Source organism: Pteropus medius, unplaced genomic scaffold, assembly GCF_902729225.1.
Source record: "Pteropus medius unplaced genomic scaffold, Ma_sr-lr_union100, whole genome shotgun sequence".
NCBI classification, from domain to species: Eukaryota; Metazoa; Chordata; class Mammalia; order Chiroptera; family Pteropodidae; genus Pteropus; species Pteropus medius.
Genome location: NW_024343159.1, coordinates 457,746 through 482,505, shown reverse-complemented (window position 1 = coordinate 482,505; position 24,760 = coordinate 457,746). Strand labels below are relative to the sequence as shown.

Below are 24,760 nucleotides of genomic sequence, written 5' to 3'. Positions count from 1 at the left end.
AACCTGGCTCATACTTTTTTCCCCCCTGGGGTATGAGAAAAGGTGTTCTTAAACTCTGAACCCCAGAATTAAAATCTCTACAGCTTAAAGGAACAGTTCTGAGAAAGTGTCCCCAACTATTTAATGTGAGTAGTGCCGCCAGGGTTGAAATTCTTGCGGTTGACGACATACAATCTGGTGGGCAGAGAGTAGGGATTTCAAATATTACCCCATCCGAGCAGTTGCTTCTATGAACAGACACGGGGCAAGAGCTCTGGGGCTTTAGCTCTGAAACTCCATTGCATCGCGAGCTCCTTTGTCCTGATCGTGGGTGGAAACTAGGGGACAGGCAGCAAAGCCTCCCAGGGGCGGGCTCCACGCAAGCAGGAGGGTGGGGTGAGGACACTGCAGGCCAGTGAGGCCCACCTGGTGGACAGCAACCTGTGCACGTCCAGACCAGCGAGCCACCACCATGCCCAAGGACAGCCAGCCTGCCACATCCGCGGGGGTCATGGAGCCGTGGGTTTCACCAATTACCCCCCAAAGGCCTCAGGGCCACCTGGTTTTGGAAAATATTGTTTCAGCAATACCGACCCGCTTTGACCAGAGACTACCACCTGCAGACGAGGGGGGACGTGGGACCACAGCTACAAGTGGTCACTACGGATGGCTAGTTCCGGGCATGGGAGCCATAGATTCTAAATCCTAAAAAGCCTCATAAGAACGAAGGACTAGGACGTGGCTCCCTCACCTTGCACTTCAAACGACCTCGCTTCGCTAACCCGTGACCTGTGGCAGGTTTCACACTAAGATCCCTGTCCTGCTGGAGAACAGTGCACTTGGTGGGGGCTGGTCTCACCTCAGCGTCCAGGTGTGTGCTCAACCCTTTCTGGGAAGTATGTTGGTGGCTCTTAAAAGAGCCGTTGGGTTATTGGGACAGCGAGGTCTAACGGGGACTTTTATTTCTTCTTGGGCGCTGCCTTCTTCGGCTTGGCAGCAGTCTTTGGCTTGGTCACCTTAGCCTTGGCCGCTTTGGGCTTCACGGACTTGGCTTTGGCCGGGCTCTTGGCTACTTTCTTGGGCTTCACGGCCTTCGGCTTCTTGAAGCTCTTAGAAGGTTTCTTGGCCACTGCAGGCTTCTTGATCTTCTTGGGGCTCTTGACAGCTTTCTTGGCAGCAGCGCCAGCGGCCTTCTTGGGTTTCTTAGGAGGACCCGTTGCCTTGGGTTTCGCCGCCGCCTTCGCGGTGCTGGCCTTGGCCTCGCCGGGGGCCGCCTTCTTGTTGAGCCTGAAGGAGCCCGAGGCGCCGGTGCCCTTGGTCTGCACCAGGGTGCCCTTGCTCACCAGGCTCTTGAGGCCCAGCTTGATACGGCTGTTGTTCTTCTCCACGTCGTAGCCGGCGGCCGCCAGCGCCTTCTTGAGCGCGGCCAGCGACACACCGCTGCGCTCCTTGGAGGCGGCCACGGCCTGCACGAGCAGCTCAGACACCGAGGGGCCCGCGGGCTTCTTCTTGGCGACCTTCGCCGGCTTCTTCGCTTTCTTGGCGGCTGCTGGCTTCTCTGGGGCCGCGGAGGCGGCCGGCACGGGCGGCGCGGTCTCGGACATGCTGGGCGCGGACACGGACGATGACAGCAGCTTGGAGGGCGCGGGCGGAAAGACGCCGCCGGCCCGCGCGCCGCGAATTTATAGCGCGCGGCCGCGCTGTGATTGGTGCGCGCCGCCGCCTGCGCCCCCTGCCGGCCGCCCGGCGCGACAGCTCCTGCGCGGCCCGGAGAGGCGCCAGGCCCGCCCCCTCCGCCGCCGCCTGCACAGCGCCGGCCCCGCCCCCGCACGGGGGCCACGCCTCTGGAAGTAGCGGGCCTTTTTGCCGCGAAGGTTGGGGGTGGGGGATGGGGCCGCCTGAAAATGAAGCAGAGTCGGGGAACTTTCACCCTGAACTTCCCCTAGAGCGAGCAGTGTCAGGCACGTTCCTTTCTGATCTGGAGTAAGTGTAAGGACAGTCTCGAGGGGCTGAGCAGAGGAAAGCGTGAGGGTGTAGGCCCCGTCTACGGTTTGCGACCGGTTCTCATCTGTACCTTTGCCTTTCCCCGCGACGCTGAAGAGCGACTCGTCCTAGGACTCTCGGTCAAAGGAGAAACGTAGAAAACACCAGAACTCGCTAACACTATAGTTAGCAATCGAGCTGCACAGGCGGAAAACAACATACAACTGTAATTCTCACATTTCTGCACTTTACGAATTTCCGCCTTTTCATTCTTGAAACGTGCAACAAACAGCCGCTGGCGCTTATGACCCGCGATGGATTCGGCGGGTTTCCAAAGCTGAGGACCTATGGCATCTCAGAGGCATTAAATTCAGGCAGCTGCGCGTGACTACACGGTTCCCCGAAGGGCACGGTGCGGGGTGCGGGTTGCCTTCAGTATGCAAGTGAGAGGGGGCATTTGGGGTAACCTTATCTACTTTGGGGTCGTAAAGCATTAACACCGCTGACGAGAGATTAAATGCTTCCGCTCACCCTGGCTGAGGGGGAACCAAGCTGGGACCTCTGCTTCTCGTGCGCGTGGCTGCGGTTCTCAAACAAGTCCGCGTTGGCCTACGAAGCTGCGCTCCCGGTTTCCACAGCAATGTAGGAACTAGTTACGAAGTGGCGGCCCTGACTGTCACTGTTCCAGACGCATTTCACCCAAATTCTCTGGTACTTTTCCCTAGCTCCCATTTTCTTGGGTCTGTTTTCAAAATGCATCACATAATTTCTTAGACTTTGGAAGAGGACTAGGCTTCTTAGTTTAAAGGAGACTCAACAGTAATAACAGAGATAGGATTTTCCAAGACTAGAAGCTTTCTTAAGTAAATGCTTTTGGAAAGTCGTAGGTAAATCTTTTTTTACGGTAATAAGGTGTTAACAAAACGCAGGCCTCAAGATACAAACCTTGTATTCACAAGTTGCTTATTTAGGTTTCTGCCTCCTATGTGTCCTTCGGGCCAAAGAGCCTTTAAGTATGCAAATGAAGGATTCTAGATCTGTTTTCTTACTGGCTACTTGATATAGGGCTCAGCCAATCAAAACGTAGAATCTGTTCCACTCCCACCTTACTACAAAAGAACCACTATGAAGTTTTCAAGCTTGAAGAAAAGTTTAATGTCTGTAAGACGAACTCTTGGGAATGGTAAATTGCTCTCCTTGGGCCCCAGAATCCAGTTATTGGGCTAACGCGCTGTGCATCCAGCCGCGGTGCTGGAAAAACTAACAATCAGATTTTTGCATCTGGAGAAATGTACTCTAGGCTTTAGGAAACGTAATAGTTTTAGAAATCTCCAAGTGTAGAACACAGGTGATAGACATTTAACAAAAAGGCACCTGATTACAGAGAATATTTCTGTAAACGCTGCTGTGCTTTTACTCTGCTTGAGACAATGTCTTGCAGATTTCAAGAGTTCCTCAGTCAATTTAAGCAACACAACGGGATCTCATTTTCATAAATGGTTCCAAAACCTCATCGGATATCGGGTTGAGCAAGTAATGAGAATAGAAGGAACTTTGGGGGCGGGGTCAATATTTCCCCCATTTTCCCCCAAGAACTAAGGAGACGCACAGAATTGCAGAGCCCTAGTACCAATGAAGTCAGTGCCTCGAGTTCCATGAAAAGAGAATGCTCAAAGTATTGCATCGAAGTTTCGGAAATCGGATGGGCTAAGAAGGGAACAAAAAAAATTTGAAGAGTGAGCATAGAACGTAGTAATCAATGAAACTGGTTGTTGGAAAGTTTAAAGACTCACCAATCAGAGTCTGGAGCGTAATAGTTAAACATTCGTCTCATCCAATCGCTACACCGCACGTTCTATAAATATCGGCAGTGCTTCTGGGGGACATGTTTGTTTCAATTCCTCATTGTGGGTGTTTCTCGTCATGGCTCGCACTAAGCAGACGGCGCGCAAGTCCACGGGCGGGAAGGCCCCGCGCAAGCAGCTGGCCACCAAGGCGGCCCGCAAGAGCGCGCCGGCCACCGGCGGCGTCAAGAAGCCGCACCGCTACCGGCCCGGCACGGTGGCGCTGCGCGAGATCCGCCGCTACCAGCAGTCCACGGAGCTGCTGATCCGCAGCTGCCCCTTCCAGCGCCTGGTGCGCGAGATCGGCAAGCAGGACTCGCAAGACCGACCTGCGCTTCCAGAGCTCGGCCGTCATGGCAGTTGCAGGAGCGGCGTGCGAGGCCTACCCAGGGGCTGCCTGAGGATCACCAAACTCCGTGCGCCATTCACGCCAAGCGTCACCATCATGCCCAAGGACATCCAGCTGGCGCGCCGCATCCGCGGGGAGCGGGCCTGAGCTCCGCCCCTGGCCGCTTGAAACCCAAAGGCTCTTTTCAGAGCCACCTACCGTGTCATTCGAAAGAGCCGTGCGCACAGGCCCGTAATCTGTCCCCTAACCAATGTCAGGGCAGAGGCGGAGTGGCACTGCTTGCCCACCGCCCTCCACTCTCCACCGCGTGCCCCCTAAGCACAGCCCCATCCTTCTCTGGGCAGCGGGCGCATGTCCCTCTCTGCAGAGTCCCTGCTGCATCTTCAGACGGTCTTATCTCAGTCTCATCCCCACGGCGCGCCCCTGTGCCGTCAGTGGTCCCGCTTGGGCAGACCCCGACTGCACCAATTAATGGCCTTTGCTGGAAGCCTTGAATCTGCATGCAGCAAGTCAGAGCCCATTGCATCAAAGAACCTGAAACTCACTGCAGATTCTATCTGCACCCTGAGTGAGAAACTTGTCATTGTTACGAAGGCAGAACTCGGGCCTTGCAGAGATCAGAGTAAATAATCTCTTGTTTGCTGGACATCCTCCAGATCCATTGTCCACTCTCCCCCACCGAAGGCCGAGTCCTGAGACGCCCTGGGCACTGCATGGTCTCTGGGTTCAGCCGGCTCCAGCCTACGCCAGCGACGGGAGCTCCCAGCCCAGGGACTGGTGAACACTGGAGACTCCGACTAATGACGAGCTCTGCTAGGAAGGGAAACCCAGGTCCCCGCACCGCCCGCCCTTCCCAGCAGCTTATTCTACTGCAGACTCTGCTGCAGCGAATCCGCAGCTACAGAAGTCAGAGGTCAGATTCAGAAACACCAGGGACAGTTCAGTCAGCGATTTTGAACCTTGAAGTGAACTTGCCAGTGACAGTGGCAGCACTACGTGATTTCTGTGTGACAAATGAAACGGTCCTCCAGCTTCCAGTCTTCATAGCACCTTTGTGTCTACAAAAAATGTCACGTCGAGTGGAAGGCAGGAATTACAGGTAAAACAAACCAAAACTGGGAGTAGGGGAGGCGCAAACAAAGAACCCCTTAACTTGGAAGTTCTTAACAGCTTTATTTGAAATAGCCACAAAGTGGCCACGATGTATCTCCCCCACCCCCACCCCATACACACACTGAAGTGGTCACAAACTCAGCAATAGAAAAGGAAGGCTATTGATACATGTAATAACTTGGCTCAGGGGCATAATACTTAGTGGGGAAAACCAGGCCAATCTCAAAGGTTACATATTGTAGTATTCCGTTTATGTAGCATTCTGAAAATGACACGCCGGAGATGGATCACGTGTTAGTGAGGGCCCTAGGACCTGGCTCGGAGTCTGTGGCTTGCTCAACTAATTAACGGTATTTTTAAAAGAGCAGGGTTTTTTGTTGTTGTTGTTGTTGTTTGTTTGTTTGTTTTCGCTTTTTTTTCTGGCTGTTCTCGTGGTGACGTATCCACCTGGACATGATTTGGTTCATTTATGTTGGTACGTGACTTTGGAGATATTGCTGACTCTATCTCAAAAGTAAATTGAGTTTTGAAACTTGTAATCTCAAATTTTCTGATGAGGTCCTTTGTTAAATTAATCCATTAATCCACTAATCAGGACGGTGTGACTGGCACATCAAGAGCATGTTAAGGAGGGGAAAAAAAGAAAAACAGGTTCCAAATGTCAGCGGTGCTAACAGCATGGGCTACACACCGAGCCTCCGTCCCTAATCTAATTGCATTTTCAACCTCTCCCAGAAACGTATTCTTAATCGACAAGTCTGGAATTTTCTGATCAAGCATCAGTAATTCGTCACCTGGGCCCTGTCCACCCTGTGGAAAGAGGCGATCTGCATGATAAAACCCTTCCCATTCTCTTGCCCCGAAGCGAAGACATCCAGGCCTAAGAATCATCCTTTCTGTCCTTTTGTTAACAGCTCCCTCGCCCCGCCCTGGTTCCTATGGAAACTTTCCATTTCCTACAACCCCTCAGAAGCTCTTCTAGTTGCTAAATGCACAGTGGCCCAATTCATGAATCACTTAATAAAAAAGACAATTAGATCTTTGAGTCTACTTGGGTTAGTTTTTTTTTTAAAATAATACAAATTATCTCTTAATTTAAACATTTACATCTTCATGCCCTGTGTACTAGCTCAGCCATAGTTTTTAAAATAATGTGAAAGTCCTGGAATGATCACACTTTTATTTCTGGCACTTGCATGAAATCCCTTTGCCTAGCATTAGCGTTTATGGCAGCCTTGCTTGAATTCCATGCACCAGTCCCAGGAAAGGACAGTCACCTCTCCGCTCTGTGTCCTACATGACAGGGCATTAGCCCCTGGCAATGTACATTCTGTCCCTCTGCTATCCTTCGTGATTTAAATGTGTGTGCTGGATTTAAATTAACACCTGTACATACTGGTGTTATGTTGGAAATGTTTTAAAGTCTTTCCACGTGCTTTAGTCCTGTCTGTATCATAAACATTTAGTTTTTAAACACACAAGACTGTTAAGGGTGGAAAATTTTCAAGTGAGCCAACTAGCTAACTCAGCTACAGGGAAGAAATATCTTTAGATACCAGAAGTTGTCCTACTTGCTTGTGTGTGGTTTAGCAGGTGTATTGTATAAGATATGAAGATGGCCAATGTCTGCTTCTGTGATCCATTTACTTGTTAATTAAGGGTGTTGTTCCGGGCAAAGATATGCTAACAGCCAACTTCCACTTCTGTAATCTAAATTTTGCTTGTTCAGGAGACCACCAGGATATGGTCTTAAGCTTTATCAGCTCCTCTGAAAGCTCGGGGCTGATCTCTAGCCCTGCGTGGCAGAGAGTCAGTCGCCGGCTAATAAAGGCTCATAATTAATCTCAATTGGCTCGGTGGGTCTCAGAATCGTTCGCGCCATAACAAGACCTGGGCGATAGGAATTTATGTCAACAAACCAGGTGCCCTCATTTTGCTGACAATAACTCACTCATCAACAAGTATTTACTGTTTTTATGGACAAGGCCACTAACACTCAGATGAATAACATCCCCATCACATCTGGAGAGCAGCCGCTCACAGATTGCAAGCCCTAAGCCTGGTTGGGTCGCTTGACTATATATTTGCCAATTCTTGTTTCTTGGGATCTGGGCTCGTTCAATTCTAGCGTGGGAATGATCCGAAAGAATCCACAGGATGGATAGATCCCTAACACGCACACAAAGGAGGTGATGTTTTTTCTGTACATGCGCGACACTCCTGATTAGAATTTCGTGTTTTCAAAAAGAGGAAAACTTCCTACGCCGCGTTGCCAGGATCGGCGACTCAGTGAGGTTTCCACGGTTTTCTGTTCTTTGCCTTCACCAAGGGCCGCATCCTCCGCAGCTTTGGAGGCTGATTCGCCCATTTCCATCAACCTAATCTTTTCTCCATCAAAGGCCCTTTTAATGGTTGCCCACTCTTTTCCAGGGACCAGCTCACACTTTCCACTGGGTCCACAGAAGCTCATTAAACCAACCACTGTAATGAAAATGTTCCAAGCAAGACAAACTTTGATAAAAAGTCATTTTATGGTGGAAAGCCTAGGAACAGGTAACACGGATCATTGCATGACATTTGGCCTTCGGAGGAGAGTCTGGTGTGGAGGGTTCCACTTCTGTGCTGCTCTTTTATTGGGGGATTTTTAGAGGAGACAGCTCTAAGGTACAGTTAGCTAATGCTCAAAGCAACCCTAAGGGACAGAAATTAATTAGTATTACATCAATTTAAGACATACAAGTAATTTGTCTGTGCCCACACCAGTGCGGCTGAGGTGCGAGGCCAGGAGCCTACCCCCAAGGACCATGCGATGCTTCTTTTCTGAGGAGGGGCCGCTGACAGGAAACAGTGCGTTCCTCGGTCCCTTCCTGAGGCCGTGGTGAGACAGTACCTTGACGCCCAGGTAGTCTTTGTAGAGGAGTCAAATTTTACCTACTCTCCGAGCTTCTTGGTTGGGCCTGAGAATCACATGGACATAAGACTGAGGGGAAGCAGAATAGGCCACCCCCAAATGTGCCACTTTGGCATGCGAATTATTTTGAGCTGAAGGCATTCAGGGGGCAGCCTATCAGGAAAAACTTTTACCTCTCCCTTAACTGCTAAAGCGATTTAGATAGAGGGTCTGGCCTAGAAAGAGATCTGTAAGCAGAGATAACATTGATCTGAATGACCTACCTGCAGGGCGGGGCAGACACCTGATTACCGAATATCTGCTCTTCTCATCTTCCTGCAGACCGAGCTCCTCTTTGGAGTCCCAGGCCCCATCCCATTCCCTAGCTCAAGATGGCATACAAGTCTGAAGTGCCTGCCTGCCTTTGGGTCTCATATTTTAAGGTGTTCTTGTGTGTACCAAATTAAAATCCTTTTTCTTCTATTAATCTGTCTTGTGTGAACGTAATTAGTAGACAAGCCAAAGAGCCCAGAGGGGACGAAGAGAAATTTCTTCTGCCCCAACAAGACAGATTAACAGGAGAAAAGCATGCGACTGCCTTTGCTAGAACTCCAACATGATACGGGCATCCTCGTAAGGAAATAATGACACCCGTGAGCCACTCAGATCTGACTGCAGTGGGGCTGGAAGAACGCAGGTAGAGGCTCATCGGGGACCCGTGGTCACGATGACATTGCTCATGGGACTTGAAGGAGAGGCAAAACTTTTCTCTACCCTTTTAGGATCTCCAGTCGGGCCCGAGAATGAAGCTGATATAAGACAGATCACCAGAGAAAAGCATCCACATTTTACTTAATTTTTTACACGTGCAGGGGAGTCGTCACAAAACAGTGAAGACCCAAAACAAGGCTGGGCCTAAGTGCTTCCATACTGGGTGCAATGGAGTAGTAACTGTGAAGTCGTGGCTAAAATATACGGGGAGACCGAAGGAAGGTGAACGAGGTCTGCCTGGGTGTTTCTCGGCTGCCATTCCACATCTCTGGTTACAACATTCCTCTCTTCCTGGTAGAGGGATGGCACCTTTCTCGTGGGATAATTATCTGCTTTCGGGTAAGGCCGGAGCCCCATTTTTCCACCTGCTGTATGACGACTGCCTTTAACTGAGAACAAGCCTCATGCCAAAGTGGCATGTTCGGGAGTGGCAGGTTCTGCTCCATCCCGGGTGCGTGGAGGACACCTCACCCCTTAGAAGACACTCTCGAAGGGCTGGCACTCAGGGAAGATCTAAGTGACGAGAAGGGACCACTAGCCGTAGTTCACTGAGGACCAGGAAGAGTCACGGGACCCAGAACAATCAGAGAGAACACAGGATGTGGGCCAGGAAGGCGCCGCGAACCCCTGACGACATCGATTAGGCAGGATCAATGAACAGTGAGATGGAGCGGAGATCCAATTTTAGTATGATTTCAGAATGGCAATTAGTAGGTCAGTGGTAACCACGGCAAAGGCATTTGTTAGTGACTGGAGCAGAAGTTACGTAATCGTGAAGCCGGACTCCAGATTACTCAAGCGTGGGAGATTTAGTGCGATGGGAAGGATCTGGTCGTCAGCAGGCACGCGGATTCAGTGAGGAGGGACCACGATGTATTTACATGGGGAAAGAGCCCGCGGAAAGAATTAAGACTTTAAGTTGGGCTATCATGATGGCTGCAGTAGGACGCCCAGCTAATTTATTGTCCAATCAAATAAGATATTGATAGTGGAAGGGGCCTCCATTAACTATCCTAAGACGGAGCAGGTAGACTGGAGCTGTTCCCAGTAAACTGGGGTGAGTTTTCACTCTGGGTTTAAGTGGCAAATGCAAGTCCTCAGGTAGGGGAAAGATTTAGGGCGCAGGTGGCAGAGTGAGCCCGGATGGCCTAAAGGCCACTTCTGCCTGGTGGGTAAATAGAGAGGTCAGTTTGCAGTCAGGGTCACAGGTGGGGAGGTTATAGGTTGAACACGTGAAGGAACGTTTAAGATAAAACATCAAAATTTTGGAAATAAAGCAGTAGGATGATCGATGACCCGTGTGCCAGAGTCCCCCGTCTGGGTAAGGCATGAAGAGTTAAATGTGTCCCCCACACCTGAGCCGTCCATCCACAGGTGTGTGTAGCATTTCCCGCGGGAGGGAGGCCGGCGTGCAGGCCGGGGCGCCCTCTGCCGGCCGCGCGGAGCAGGGCCCCCGGACGCCTCGGGGAAGACGCGTTGTCCTGCACTTGGAACGAGGACACCGGTGACACCACTCGGTAACGTCCGGGCTGGAAAACTTGCCGTCCCAAAGGCGACTCGCCCCGGGCGGTTCGCGAGCAGCAGCTTCGGAACGCGCGAGGACCCGCCGTGTCCCCGGGGCGCGTTCACCCGCCATCTTCGGCGGTGGCCGCCGACTGGAAAACGGCCCAAAGCCAAGGTCGCCAGACCTGGCAAAGAAACCGCGTTTTCGTTAAAGGTGAGCATTCAGCAGCCCTTCGCGTGACCAGGTGGGTGGCCCTGAGAAGGGCCTTTGGTTTCGCTGCAGAAAGCGAGTCGGGGTTCAGACTCAGCCCCCGAAGCCGTAGAGCGTGCGGCCCTGGCGCTTGAGCGCGTAGACCACGTCCATGGCCGTGACCGTCTTGCGCTTGGCGTGCTCCGTGTAGGTGACGGCGTCCCGAATCACGTTCTCCAGGAAGACCTTGAGCACCCCGCGGGTCTCCTCGTAGATGAGCCCGGAGATGCGCTTGACGCCGCCGCGCCGCGCCAGGCGCCGGATGGCGGGCTTGGTGATGCCCTGGATGTTGTCGCGCAGCACCTTGCGGTGGCGCTTGGCTCCCCCCTTGCCGAGCCCCTTCCCGCCTTTGCCGCGACCAGACATGGCGAAAGGTGAGTCTGTCTGAAGTCTAACCTCGCGCAGGCCTCTGACGCCTCTTAAGTAGCAATGGGGCGGACCTCGTTTGAAACTGAAAGACCAGAAAACGCGGAAAACCGCCCCGAGTCCCCGCCCCTGGGTTCTTGGGCCTCAAGGAAACGCGGTGTAGAAAGACTTTTTGGTATTTAGAAAATGAGAAATTCTAATCAGGAGTCTATTCATCTCGCGTATATTCTTGGATTATTCCCACGGGGGGATTGAAGAAGCCCAGATCCCAGGAAACAGGAATTGGCAAATATATAGTCAACCAACTCAACCAGGTTTAGGATTTAGAATCTGAGCGGCTGCTCTGGAGCTGCAACTGGGCTGTTTCTTGGAGTGTCAGTGGCTTGATCTGTAAAAGGGATAAATACTTGTTGATGATTGAGTTATTGTCAGCAAAATGAGGGCATCTAGTCTGTTGACATAAATTCCTATCGCCCAGATCTTGTGTGTTTAAAAACTAAATGTTTACAATACAGACAGGACAAGGCACACGGAAAGATTTCAACACATTTCCAACACAGTGCCAGTATGTACAGTGTGCTTTAATGTAAATCCAGCACACACATTTAAATCACGAAGGATAGCAGAGGGACAGAATGTACATTGCCGGGGGCTAATGCCCTGTCATGTAGGACACAGAGTGGAGAGGTGACTGTCCTTTCCTGGGACTGGTGCATGCAATTCAAGCAAGGCTGCCATAAACTCTAATGCTAGGCAAAGGGATTTCATGCAAGCGTCAGAAATAAAAGTGTGATCATTCCAGGACTTTCACATTATTTTAAAAAATGTTGCTGTGGTAGTACACAGGGCATGAAGATATATGATGTCCTTAGAATGCAATAGAATGTTCAAATTAAGAGATGATTTTTACTGTTTAGGAAAACAAACAAACAAACAAACCTGACCTGAGTAGACTCCAAGTTCTAATTGTCTTCATGAAGCGATTCATGAATCGGGCCGCTTCGCATTTCACAACGAGAAGGGCCTTTGATGGGCTGTAGGAAATGGAAGTTTTTGTAGGAACAGGGTGAGGCGAGGGTGCTTCGAACAAAAACGAAGAAATTGGGCCTGGACATCGCTTTTTGGGTGGCGGAGGAAGAGAGGGGAAGGGACATATCATAGGATTCCAAGTAATCTGCTAAGCGCTTCCAAGAACATGCTTTTGACCATGTCTGTGTTAGTTTTCATCCCCCACCCCACCTCCATTTTTGGATTGTTTTATTTGTAATTCCTGCTTTCCACCTCAACATGACACTTTTTTTTTGTAAAGTTACAAAGGGGCTATGAGGACCGGGAGCCGCAGGATCGTTTCATTCGTCACATACAAATCACACAGTGCTGCTACTGTCTCTGGCAAGTTTGCTTCAAGGTTCAAAACCACCGCACTGAGCCTTCCCAGGTGTTTCTGAATCTGACTTCTGACTTCTGTAACTGAGGATTCTCTACAGCAGAGTCTGCAGTCGAATGAGCGGCTGGGAAGGGCGGGCGGTGCGGGGACCTGGGTTTCCCTTCCTAGCAGAGCTCGTCATTAGTCGGAGTCTCCAGTGTTCACCAGTCCCCGGGCCGGGAGCTCCCGTCGCTGGCGTAGGCCGGAGCCGGCTGAACCCAGAGACCCTGCAGTGCCCAGGGCGTCTCAGGACTCGGCCTTCGGTGGGGGGGAGTGGACAATGGATCTGGAGGATGTCCAGCAAACAAGAGATTATTTACTTTGATCTCTGCAAGGCCCGAGTTCTGCCTTCGTAACAATGACAAGTTTCTCACTCAGGGTGCAGATAGAATCTGCAGTGAGTTTCAGGTTCTTTGATGCAGTGAGCTCTGACTTGCTGCATGCAGATTCAAGGCTTCCAGTCCAGGCCATTAATTGGTGCAGTCGGGGTCTGCCCAAGCGGGACCACTGACGGCACAGGGGCGCGCCGTGGGATTGAGACTGAGTTAAAGACCATCTGAAGATGCAGCAGTGACTCGAGAGAGGGACATGTGCCCGCTGCCCAGAGAAGGATGGGGCTGTGCTTAGGGGGCACGCGGTGGACAGTGGAGGGCGGTGGGCAAGCAGTGCCACTCCGCCTCTGCCCTGACATTGCTTAGGGGGCAGATTACGGGCCTGTGCGCACGGCTCTTCCGAATGACATCGTAGGTGGCTCTGAAAAGAGCCTTTGGGTTTCAAGCTGCCAGGGGCGGAGCTCAGGCCCGCTCCCCGCGGATGCGGCGCGCCAGCTGGATGTCCTTGGGCATGATGGTGACGCGCTTGGCGTGGATGGCGCACAGGTTGGTGTCCTCGAACAGCCCCACCAGGTAGGCCTCGCACGCCTCCTGCAGCGCCATGACGGCCGAGCTCTGGAAGCGCAGGTCGGTCTTGAAGTCCTGCGCGATCTCGCGCACCAGGCGCTGGAAGGGCAGCTTGCGGATCAGCAGCTCCGTGGACTTCTGGTAGCGGCGGATCTCGCGCAGCGCCACCGTGCCGGGCCGGTAGCGGTGCGGCTTCTTGACGCCGCCGGTGGCCGGCGCGCTCTTGCGGGCCGCCTTGGTGGCCAGCTGCTTGCGCGGGGCCTTCCCGCCCGTGGACTTGCGCGCCGTCTGCTTCGTGCGAGCCATCGCGACCTCCCGAGAGCACAGGCCGATGCGGGCCGGAGGGCGCCCCGCCACCCGTATATATCACGCGAGCCCCGCTCTGATTGGACTCGGCGTCTGTCCCGCACGGCTCGCGGGGCACCGATTGGGAGCGGCGGCCGCTTTCCGGTCGCGTGACCTCCGGGCCTTCAGACCGAAGTCGGCTTCTTCCTCCACCCGCCCCCTCAACCGCCGCTGTTTCAACCCTCTCTGGCCTCTACCGACTCAGGCCGTTTCTGGGCAGAATAGAACATCAGTTACTGCAGGGGTCTACCTTAACTGCAGCGATAGATCTTAATTGCTGAATAAATTTTTAATTTTGGGCATTCGAAACTGGTTTTCTTTTGATCGATTTGAAAAGGCGCGCGCAAGACGTGATTGGCTAAGAGACTTTTTTTTTTTTTTAGCTTCATTCAAGTTTGGGAAGCCTAAGTTCAAGTCAATTGCTTCACTTCTCTAAGCTTAGATTTTTTAAAATCTGTTTTTCCAGATTTTCTAAATGCACCAAAACTCTGATGTAATTTCACTTAATGTTGGAACTACATGAACATGAACTTTCACTCACAGCGTCCTCGTGGCAAAGCCCTCCCACTGGGTTTCACAATTTACTGGGTTTCTGTGAAATGGGGTTAAAAACCCCGACTTGTAAATGGTACAAGATCACCGTGCCTCTTCGAAGTCCTGCTGAAGCCCGTTAGGCTCGGCCTGAAAGACACGACCGGGGACAAGCAGTGATGCGTTCCTGCTTACCAGGGGTGAGGGCCCCGCAGAGTGGGAGACGGGCGGATTACAGGCGGCGAGTCCACTTAAAATACAAAACAAATTCTCTCAACACCGCACAGCCTGGAGGGTGGTTTTATTGCTTTGTGGGGCACTAACTCGATTTGCATCTAAATGTCTACCTTTGACCAAGCTTTGTTCTCCACTTCATCTTTTCCTCACATTAACCCTGAGGCCAGCTGCACTGATTGCCCTAAGTACCTGTGAAACAAAGTATCTCTGTGACCGTTTCAATTGGCCGATGGTAACTTTCATGTTTGTGGTAACTTTCAAATTAAGGGGCAGTTTCGCGTTATGGAGTGTTGAAGTGCTGACACCTACCGGCCAACTGGGGTAAAGGCAGTTTGCAACCAGAGACTTAAATTAGGAACACGCAGCCCTTTTAGTGAAAACGTGGGTGGCTCTGAAAAGAGCCTTTGGTTTGAACTCGGCTTGCTCGAGCTGCGGCAGACAGAGGCAGGCGCCTACTTGCCCTTGGCCTTGTGGTGGCTCTCGGTCTTCTTGGGCAGCAGCACGGCCTGGATGTTGGGCAGCACGCCGCCCTGCGCGATCGTCACCTTGCCCAGCAGCTTGTTGAGCTCCTCGTCGTTGCGGATGGCCAGCTGCAGGTGGCGCGGGATGATGCGCGTCTTCTTGTTGTCGCGCGCCGCGTTGCCCGCCAGCTCCAGGATCTCGGCCGTCAGGTACTCCAGCACGGCCGCCAGGTACACGGGCGCGCCGGCGCCCACCCGCTCGGCGTAGTTGCCCTTGCGGAGCAGGCGGTGCACGCGGCCCACGGGGAACTGGAGCCCGGCCCGCGACGAGCGCGTCTTGGCCTTGGCGCGCGCCTTGCCGCCCTGCTTCCCGCGTCCCGACATAGCAGCTAACTCCTGTAGGACAGGAGAAACTGGACAGTTGAATTGCACTTTGTAGAATGAAGAAATCTTTTTATACATAGTGTAGGAATGTGGCAGTGACGGCACTGATTGGTTGAAATGTTGTCTGTCCAATAGGAAAGAGAAATGTGACAGTGTACTGATCATCCAATCAGAAAGGAGAAGTCTTCATCGTTCATTTACACTGAGGAGCATATATAAGCGAATGGGCTCTGCAGCCTTCACACTGATTGTGGTGAAAGTGCTACTAGCAGTTCTACAAATTGTAGGAGAAGCCATGCCTGAACCTTCCAAGTCGGCGCCCGCCCCGAAGAAGGGCTCCAAGAAGGCGGTGACCAAGGCGCAGAAGAAGGACGGCAAGAAGCGCAAGCGCAGCCGCAAGGAGAGCTACTCGGTGTACGTGTACAAGGTGCTGAAGCAGGTGCACCCCGACACCGGCATCTCGTCCAAGGCCATGGGCATCATGAACTCGTTCGTGAACGACATCTTCGAGCGCATCGCGGGCGAGGCGTCGCGCCTGGCGCATTACAACAAGCGCTCGACCATCACGTCGCGGGAGATCCAGACGGCCGTGCGCCTGCTGCTGCCCGGGGAGCTGGCCAAGCACGCCGTGTCCGAGGGCACCAAGGCCGTCACCAAGTACACCAGCTCCAAGTAGACGCGTTCCTGAGCGGCTTTGCCGCTGACCCCAAAGGCTCTTTTCAGAGCCACCCACGTTTTCTGGGGAGAGCTGTACCTGACGTTTGTGCGTGGCGACCCTGTATGTCAGCTATTGATGTAAGTTGTGTCTTAAGAGTTCTTAATCGTATTTGAGACATTCTCTGAGCCGTTATGCGGCCTGGAGGTATCTTGGCTTTAATTGCAATACTGCTGTGGTCGCTTCCCAGGAGACATCTATTTCACAACTCTATTAATCCACCTTCCATGTGTCCTAAGCCTCTAAGCGCTCATCAAACCACACTTTCCCTGCCTCTGCTTCTTTCTGAAGGAGACTGGAATTCAAAGGAGCTAAAGGATTTCAAGAGAAGGGCCCTCTGGGTGAGCCAGGCTGCCCTTGAGAAGGCTGCTGGTGCCGCCAAGGGCTGGTGGGGGCGCCTCTTCCCCGACCCTGGATCTCTGGAAACCAAAATCTCCCGGGGTTCCTGTGGCACTTATTCCTGTGGGCTGCACCCTGTGCTCTTTGCTCACAGATAAAATGAGATTCCTTTTAATTTCTCAGAATTGGTTACTGATGGCAATAGCCCATCTAAATCCGTTTGCATTTTTCTTGCATCCCAGAAATCCAAGCTCTCATTTCCTGGGTTTTCGACCGTTTGGGGACGCCACTGTAAAGGCAGGGAGGGTGGCCTCCATCTCTAGTGACAAAAGTTTTGAATTTCCCGCCCTTCCCCACTGGCGCCACCTCGTGGTTGACTAGGGTGGGTGGAGAGAAGGGGAAATGGAAAGGTGCTTGTATTTTTCTGCAAACCATTTTTTAAAGGAATCTGGGACTGTAAAAATAATCCCCAAGACACTGAAAGGACCCTTGGTTTAGGAAGGGGAGCTAATGGGGCCGGTCTAGATTTGAGGTGGGGGGATGCGGAGGGAGTCAGCTATTGACTGCTTATTACAACAGCAAAAAATTATTTTTCCCTTTAGTTTATGAGCACTTTTTGTACGTGACATACAACAGTGTCTTTGGGTGAAGAAATAAAATTTAAAGTTGAATTTATCAAAAAAGACCCATGTTAAAAAGAAAATTTATTTTTCCCTACATCCCACACATATCAGCCCACCACTGTATGAGAAACAGTTCATACCCCATCATATGCAAAATACAGTTGTGGAAAAGATGTTTTCCTTAAAAGTTAATAATTTATGTTTCTCAGATTGCAAAAAGACATCCTCCACCTCCTACCCCCCCTCCCCCCAAAACTCTGTAAACTCAGGTTACAGTGTAAGAATCACTATCCATTGTGTTCTTTCCCTGAAGGGTAAGATCTGAATAGTAATATTATTTCTTCCACCTTTCGAAACGATCTCCTGAATACAGATTATTTTCTCCCCATCTTGTGCTGTGTAACTTTGCCAGACTCCTTGCTTTCTACCTTCCTTTCCCCCTCTCTCTCATTCCTTCCTAATATTGGATATTTTACTCAAAACTATACCTTTGACAACCTCAAACCAAAAACCAGTCCTCCCAATCTCTAAGCTCGATTTTTTTGCCATCTGTTCTGACACTTGGATGATCTTTAACAAGTGAATGAGAAATTAAGGGAAAAAATCAGGTGCCTAGACTCCATGGTAGACCCGGATCACTAGTGGGGAGTAGTGAGAAGCTCGGAAAAAAAATGCATAAATTTCCCTAGTTGATTCTGACCAGGCACCAACTTTGGACACAGCAGGGCCAGTGGGCAAGCCCGTGAACTTAAGAGAAATAGTAGAGCTGTTGCTGAACTCAAGGGGCTCACCGCTTGGGGTTTTCATTCCAGAGGGAGATGTGGTTGTTCTTAGGTGGTTTCATTTACTTGCAGCAAGTGAAGGAGACGAGATTCACATTCAAACTCTGTCTCCGGGAGTCCAGGTTTAGCCATCGGTTAATTACATGCTGATTTCCTCTTAGCTGTCTGCTAAACTTACCCTGTTGAGTTCCAAGTCAAACTCATCCAGGTTACAGCTGAGTTTGCAAAATATTGTTACGTTTTAACATTTAGCAGAAAGAGCATTTAGCAAGAACCACCCAGACCTTGGAACCCTCGTCCTAACTAAAAGAAGGATTTACACACACTCTTCCCTAACAAACACCTACCTTTTTTTTTTTTTCAGAGCCGCAGTCTCTGACTTACAAAGCAGAGAAAATAACTTGGAATACATCCCCAATTCTTCATCTTGAAATTTTTCTTGTCTTCCTATCCAATAAAGATGACCTGAAGACAGAAACAGTGAATTTGCAAAGAACTGGATTTGCAAAGGAAGGGAAATAGGGCACTGCCATGGGTGCCCAGAACCAGATGTAGGGGGCTTGGGAGAACTATAATTTGGAGGGTGGTCAACTGAGAATTCTGAAAAGAGATGAAAAGTCCACAAAGAGACAGGTGCTGGGAGGTCCAGAGACCGCTCATGACGGGGAAGGAGAAGGCACACTTGGAACACAGGAACGTGCTGGCCCCTGCTTCTTGGCAGGCGACAGGACCTGGACCTCTCAATTCTGTCTTCAGCATCTCAGCAACAGTCAACGTGTTTTTCTTGGCTTTTTATTTTTTCATTAAATAATGCATACATCGAAATAAGTTTTTTGAACTTCCTTGAAAAATAAAACCTGCTCATTATTTAAAAGCAACCTCTGAAATGATTTAAAATAAATAAGAATCATTTGCAACTTCATCGTCCAGGACATTTTGGCCACCAGTCTTCCAGAAATTTCCTTTGTGCAGGTCTACACAGACAGATATAAAAGTATCATGTCAGGAAGATCATAATTTTGTTATTCTTTTAAATTAAGGATGGTTATTCCTGACCAACCTTTTTAACACTGCACCCCATTGTAGGGAAGTAGGTAACTGCCCTTTATCAATTGACCTTCACTTTTAAAAAATAATTAAAACAACAACAACAACAATGTTTCTTAGCCCATTTGGGCAACTATAGCAAAAATACCATATGCTAGGTGATTTAAACAAACAAACAAAAACACCACATACGTATTTCAATGTTGTAAACACAGGGATTTAGTGGGATGTGGAGGACGATGGAGGAGTTTTCTGAAATAACTAGAATCCTGTGTGGCGTAGCCAAGAGAGAAAAATAGGGCAAGAGGGTCGGGAACGGCGTTGGGAAGTGAATGACAAGGCTTTTCCAGCCGGAGGGCAGAGTCCTTCCTCTGGTTCACTCGGTGTTACCACTGACAGGGTAGACAACCAGCCTGGGTCTCTTGGTGTCGCAGTCTCTAAAATGAGAGCGCTCATTCTATAAACCTTCGAGGTGGTCCCTAAAGGCCCCGTACAGGAAACATGATGGAAGCGGAAGGTCAGCTTGCAGCTTCCCATTCCTCCTGATAGTTTTTGTTGTGCAGATCGTTTTTTAACATAGGGCTCCACAAAGAGTTAATTCATCTTTCCCTCCTTTTATCCAGCAATGAAGATCTACCTCTTAAATATTATCTATTTGGAAATGGCTCTGCGTTTCTTTCTTTCCAAAATCAGAAGTCGCAATCCTGGAAAAAGACCACGAGCCAAAAGTCAAGACAATGAGGACAATCGCTCAGGCTTCTGCTTGCGTTTAAGAACAGTATTTAAAAGAAATCAAATTGATTCGATTATTAGCATGAAAGTTTCCTCAGACTGGATTAAATAGGAGGGGGAAAAAAAAAAAAGCTTTGCCCTCTATGCAAACGAGGATGTACGTTCTATTTTTCCATTGGTTACTTGACTCGAGTCAAGTAACCAATGGGAAAACTGCATACAGCCTACCTCCATTTAGTATAAATACGTCCCTTGCTCTCCGCTTTGGCTCCATTCTGCTCATTTCTTCTCGAGAAAGGCTTGTTTCCTTCTCAAGTAGTCATGTCCGGACGCGGGAAGCAGGGCGGCAAGGCGCGCGCCAAGGCCAAGACGCGCTCGTCGCGGGCCGGGCTGCAGTTCCCCGTGGGCCGCGTGCACCGCCTGCTCCGCAAGGGCAACTACGCCGAGCGGGTGGGCGCCGGCGCGCCCGTGTACCTGGCGGCCGTGCTGGAGTACCTGACGGCCGAGATCCTGGAGCTGGCGGGCAACGCGGCGCGCGACAACAAGAAGACGCGCATCATCCCGCGCCACCTGCAGCTGGCCATCCGCAACGACGAGGAGCTCAACAAGCTGCTGGGCAAGGTGACGATCGCGCAGGGCGGCGTGCTGCCCAACATCCAGGCCGTGCTGCTGCCCAAGAAGACCGAGAGCCACCACAAGGCCAAGGGCAAGTAGGCGCCTGCCTCTGTCTGCAGCAGCTCGAGCAAGCCGAATTCAAACCAAAGGCTCTTTTCAGAGCCACCCACCTTTTCACTAAAAGGGCTGCGTGTTCCTAATTTAAGTCTCTGGTTGCAAACTGCCTTTACCCCATTTGGTCGGTAGGTGTCAGCACTTCACTGCATAACGCGAAACTGCCCCTCCATTTGAAAGTTACAGCAAAGATGAAAATTGCCATCGGCCAAGTGGAATGGATACAGACACTGTTTCACAGGTAATTAGGGCAATCAGTGCAGCTGGCCTCAGGGTCAATGTGAGGAAAGGTAGACATTTAGATGCAAATCGAGTTAGTGCCCCACAAAGCAATAAAACTACCCTCCAGGCTGTGCGGTGTTGAGAGAATTTGTTTTGTATTTTAAGTGGACTCACCACCTGCAATCTGCCCGTCTCCCACTCTGCGGGGCCCTCACCCCTGGTAATAAGCAGGAACGCATCACTGCTTGTCCCCGGTCGTGTCCTTCAGGCCGAGCCTAACGGGCTTCAGCAGGACTTCGAAGAGGCACGGTGATCTTGTACCATTTACAAGTCGGGGTTTTTGACCCCATTTCACAGAAACCCAGTAAAATTGTGAAACCCAGTGGGAGGGCTTTGCCATGAGGACGCTGTAGTGAGTGAAACTACGTGTTCATGCAGTTCCAACATTAAGTGAAATTATATCAGAGTTTTGGTGCATTTAGAAAATCTGGAAAAACAGATTTTAAAAAATCTAAGCTTAGAGAAGTGAAGCAATTGACTTGAACTTAGGCTTCCCAAATTTGAATGGAGCTAAAAAAAAAAAAATCTCTTAGCCAATCACGTCTTGCGCGCGCCTTTTCAAATCGATCAAAAGAAAACCAGTTTCGAGCGCCCAAAATTCAAATTTTATCCAGCAATTAAGATCTATCGCTGCAGTTAAGGTAGACCCCTGCAGTAACTGATGTTCTATTCTGCCCAGAAACGGCCTGAGTCGGTAGAGGCCAGAGAGGGTTGAAACAGCGGCGGTTGAGGGGGCGGGTGGAGGAAGAAGCCGACTTCGGTCTGAAGGCCCGGAGGTCACGCGACCGGAAAGCGGCCGCCGCTCCCAATCGGTGCCCCGCGAGCCGTGCGGGACGGACGCCGGGTCCAATCAGAGCGGGGCTCGGGTGATATATATACGGGTGGCGGGGCGCCGTCCCGCCCGCATCGGCCAGGCGCTCTCGGGAGGTCGCGATGGCTCGCACGAAGCAGACGGCGCGCAAGTCCACGGGCGGGAAGGCCCCGCGCAAGCAGCTGGCCACCAAGGCGGCCCGCAAGAGCGCGCCGGCCACCGGCGGCGTCAAGAAGCCGCACCGCTACCGGCCCGGCACGGTGGCGCTGCGCGAGATCCGCCGCTACCAGAAGTCCACGGAGCTGCTGATCCGCAAGCTGCCCTTCCAGCGCCTGGTGCGCGAGATCGCGCAGGACTTCAAGACCGACCTGCGCTTCCAGAGCTCGGCCGTCATGGCGCTGCAGGAGGCGTGCGAGGCCTACCTGGTGGGGCTGTTCGAGGACACCAACCTGTGCGCCATCCACGCCAAGCGCGTCACCATCATGCCCAAGGACATCCAGCTGGCGCGCCGCATCCGCGGGGAGCGGGCCTGAGCCTCAGCCACCCACTCATCTACAAAGGCTCTTTTCAGAGCCACCCACAGTTTCACTTAAAAGGGTTGTAACTCGGCTGTAGGTCTCATTTGCTGAGACTTAAATTAGAAAAGTAGGTAAATAGCTGTGTTTTAGTATTAAGCACTTAGCTAATGTGCTGTTAGCATGCACGTTGACATGTGTGACTTAGTGACTTCTGGAATGCAGCCCAGCCCATTCTGACATTCATACACTAAAGGTGTCTTCTGTGCTGGAAATAGAGGCCAAACTTAGCTTTTCATTGGATCTGAATTATCCAAGGAATTTTGTCTAAGATAATTGTAACCTTTTGGTTTTAACCTTCAAACATTGATTCCATTTTATCCTGACCAACTGAATTTACAGCATTCGTTCGAGTTTTCATTTGTACAGACCCCTGACCCAGCTGCCCTGTCATTCCTGCCTCGAATCCGATGCGATGCAGCTAAGTCTTACAGCAGCATATGCTCCCCAGCAGTCCACAGGACATTCGCGTCTGACTCCAGAATTCGGTACTGGTCTCTGGGACATGGGACTAGCTCAGGCGATACAAAATGACCTCCTCACCGGAAGTCCAGTAAACAAATTTATGTAACAGGAAAGAGAGGACTTGCCTATCACTTCCCAAAGTTCCTTTGTCCACGCATCTTAAAATCAGTGGGATTTAAGATGCTGACTATTTCAGCATAACAAATGACTAAACCTGTAGAGAATCTTTATTATAAGAGTTTGAGCCCAAACTGACAACTCAGGCCAGGAGCAAGATCTCGAATGCTCCAAAGAATGAGTTTTGCAGTTGCTTTTAGCATTTGAAGTTCCAGAGCGGACGCTGGGGAGACGACCAGAAGGTGGGAAATGGGAGTTGAGGCCGCGTGCTCCCTGAGGAGAGTCTTCCATCTCGGGAGGGGTCTGCAAGCGGGCATTTCGAGGGCTTGTTGACCTAGATGCAGGAGGACAAGGGCTAAGGCTTGCATAAGGTGAAGCCCAGGAGTTAAGACCCCTCGGAAAATATCTTCGGTTAATAAAAGGTAGTTCGAGCGCTAGTTTGGACTACCAGCCACAAGAAGTCACGCAGCATCCGGTTAGCCATTACAGAAACGGGCCTGGGGCCTGTTAGACGGGGGGAAAAATAAATCACCAAGACAGCAGAAACAGTAATGGTATACAGCGAGTGAGGTCACAAAGTGTATAGCCGCTACCTCTGCAGGTCGAGATAACCTAGCAACGTGCGTGAAGATGTTCTCCAGCCTACAAAGTGCACGACCAGCTGAAACTGGGGGTCCTGGTCTGATGCATGATTTTGATTTCATGCATCGCCCCAGCTCTCTTGGTTCAACGGTTTCTTCCCAGCATGCCTCGTAAGCCTCAGCCCTTCTCTTACTGGTCATGTGCCCCCGAGGCAGCCAGACACAGTGGCCGGGCCTTAACCAGGGTCACAGTTCTGAGTTTCTGCTAAGCTGAGCTGACTTGATGGCCTGAGCTGTATTTCAGCTCCTGAGCCCTCATGCAGAATGACCCGCAGGCCACGTCATCCCGAAACTGGACGAGGGACTCTGAAGCTGACCTCAGGCCTGAAATTATGAATCGCTGCCCTCACCTCGCTCTTGAACAATCAGCAAGACTCACGACCCTGAACCCCTTACTCACGATAACTTGTGACTTTTGCTCTCTAAAGCCCCTTGTCTGTGAACCGGGGTGTGTGTGTGTGTGTGTGTGTGTGTGTGTGTGTGTGTGTGTGGTGTGTACGCATGAAGATTTCACCACTGCAAGTGGCCTGGGCTCTGCTGCGGAGCACTGTACAGTAAACACCACTTTCTGTCACCACACCCCGGTACCGGCATCGCCGGCCATCTGCCCCGCTGAGTGGGCTGCTCTGCTCGGTTACAGATGCCGGGGAGCTTTTGCTGGAAAGTTACAGGCTTGGGGTGTGCCTGGCACCGTGGCCGGCCCAGGCAGGGAGCTGCGATTCACTACACACCCCTTCTCATCCACAAATGCTAGCAACTGTAGAGCTGCTCTCTCTCTCTTTGACCCATGACCCCCTTTAATAAACACAAAAACATCAGTTTAAGTGTTCCTATCTTAGTATATATGCTGCTGAAGCGAGCACAATGTGTTTATTTTTTTAATTTCCCAAATATAGAAGGATAATATGACTGATGGGGTAGACCAAGCTTCCTGAGGCCTAAAGCTTACACTACCGGCGACCCTCAAAGACTGGGATACAGATTTACAACACTACACAGTGAATATACGTTTAAAATGGGAAACTAAATCAACCGTGGATAAAAATGGGGTACTATGGAAAATAACCCCACGGGGCGATGTGATCAGTTCTTACCGCTGCAGGCCGCGGAGGGCAGTCTGGCCTGGGCCTGTAGCATTTCAGTAAAAGGCTCATCTACGCTTCAAGCGCGCCCCGCCCCCCCAGCCCTCTGACTCCCAGGTTCACACGCCTTAGAAACACCCCCTTTCGGGCAGGCCCCTCCTCCGGAAGCCGACCACCCCGGAGAGCACAGGGCCTTAACTAGCCTGATCTCCGATCCCCACCTTCATGTCATCTTTCGAATGTCCCCTCCTTAATTTCAGATGCATAAAAAAAAATAATAATAATAATAACTGCAATATCGTCACTCTCCAGAGCATTTGAGGTCTTGCCGGGCAATATTGTCAGTTTGGCTCAAACTCATACAAATTCTCTCCTGGTTTGGACGTTTCTCGTGTCAGCACTACTTTTTTTTATCTACCAGGTCTCTTGGTGTCCGAGAAGGAGGCCCCAGCACCTAACATCATGTGCCCTGTTTTCATAACTCAGTTT

The 24,760-nt window shown here is 51.1% G+C and overlaps 6 protein-coding genes across 6 annotated transcripts; 2 read left to right on the top strand and 4 right to left on the bottom strand.

The window, feature by feature from the left end:
* Positions 1 to 876: 876 nt before the first annotated feature.
* H1-1 (H1.1 linker histone, cluster member) lies at positions 877 to 1,645 on the bottom strand. Its single transcript, XM_039867329.1, has one exon. The coding sequence runs from the start codon at positions 1,581 to 1,583 to the stop codon at positions 939 to 941; it is 645 nt and encodes a 214-aa protein (XP_039723263.1). The 5' UTR covers positions 1,584 to 1,645; the 3' UTR covers positions 877 to 938.
* Positions 1,646 to 10,686: 9,041 nt separating this feature from the next.
* Positions 10,687 to 11,087, bottom strand: LOC120606196 (histone H4). The gene has a single exon (XM_039867373.1). The coding sequence runs from the start codon at positions 11,046 to 11,048 to the stop codon at positions 10,737 to 10,739; it is 312 nt and encodes a 103-aa protein (XP_039723307.1). The 5' UTR covers positions 11,049 to 11,087; the 3' UTR covers positions 10,687 to 10,736.
* Positions 11,088 to 13,218: 2,131 nt separating this feature from the next.
* Positions 13,219 to 13,720, bottom strand: LOC120606169 (histone H3.1). The gene has a single exon (XM_039867343.1). The coding sequence runs from the start codon at positions 13,677 to 13,679 to the stop codon at positions 13,269 to 13,271; it is 411 nt and encodes a 136-aa protein (XP_039723277.1). The 5' UTR covers positions 13,680 to 13,720; the 3' UTR covers positions 13,219 to 13,268.
* Positions 13,721 to 14,050: 330 nt separating this feature from the next.
* On the bottom strand, positions 14,051 to 15,368 carry LOC120606173 (histone H2A type 1). The gene has a single exon (XM_039867348.1). The coding sequence runs from the start codon at positions 15,329 to 15,331 to the stop codon at positions 14,939 to 14,941; it is 393 nt and encodes a 130-aa protein (XP_039723282.1). The 5' UTR covers positions 15,332 to 15,368; the 3' UTR covers positions 14,051 to 14,938.
* A 171-nt stretch (positions 15,369 to 15,539) lies between these two features.
* On the top strand, positions 15,540 to 16,063 carry LOC120606166 (histone H2B type 1-N-like). Its single transcript, XM_039867337.1, has one exon. The coding sequence runs from the start codon at positions 15,555 to 15,557 to the stop codon at positions 16,005 to 16,007; it is 453 nt and encodes a 150-aa protein (XP_039723271.1). The 5' UTR covers positions 15,540 to 15,554; the 3' UTR covers positions 16,008 to 16,063.
* A 3,779-nt stretch (positions 16,064 to 19,842) lies between these two features.
* LOC120606174 (histone H2A type 1) lies at positions 19,843 to 20,353 on the top strand. The gene has a single exon (XM_039867349.1). It carries the CDS (start codon positions 19,891 to 19,893, stop codon positions 20,281 to 20,283), a length of 393 nt encoding a protein of 130 aa, XP_039723283.1. The 5' UTR covers positions 19,843 to 19,890; the 3' UTR covers positions 20,284 to 20,353.
* The last annotated feature ends 4,407 nt before the right edge of the window (positions 20,354 to 24,760 follow it).

What these genes read in the sequence shown, in the direction of transcription:
- H1-1 (XM_039867329.1), bottom strand. Translation starts at nt 1,583, where the DNA reads ATGTCCGAGACCGCGCCGCCCGTGCCGGCCGCCTCCGCGGCCCCAGAG.
- LOC120606196 (XM_039867373.1), bottom strand. Translation starts at nt 11,048, where the DNA reads ATGTCTGGTCGCGGCAAAGGCGGGAAGGGGCTCGGCAAGGGGGGAGCC.
- LOC120606169 (XM_039867343.1), bottom strand. Translation starts at nt 13,679, where the DNA reads ATGGCTCGCACGAAGCAGACGGCGCGCAAGTCCACGGGCGGGAAGGCC.
- LOC120606173 (XM_039867348.1), bottom strand. Translation starts at nt 15,331, where the DNA reads ATGTCGGGACGCGGGAAGCAGGGCGGCAAGGCGCGCGCCAAGGCCAAG.
- LOC120606166 (XM_039867337.1), top strand. Translation starts at nt 15,555, where the DNA reads ATGGGCTCTGCAGCCTTCACACTGATTGTGGTGAAAGTGCTACTAGCA.
- LOC120606174 (XM_039867349.1), top strand. Translation starts at nt 19,891, where the DNA reads ATGTCCGGACGCGGGAAGCAGGGCGGCAAGGCGCGCGCCAAGGCCAAG.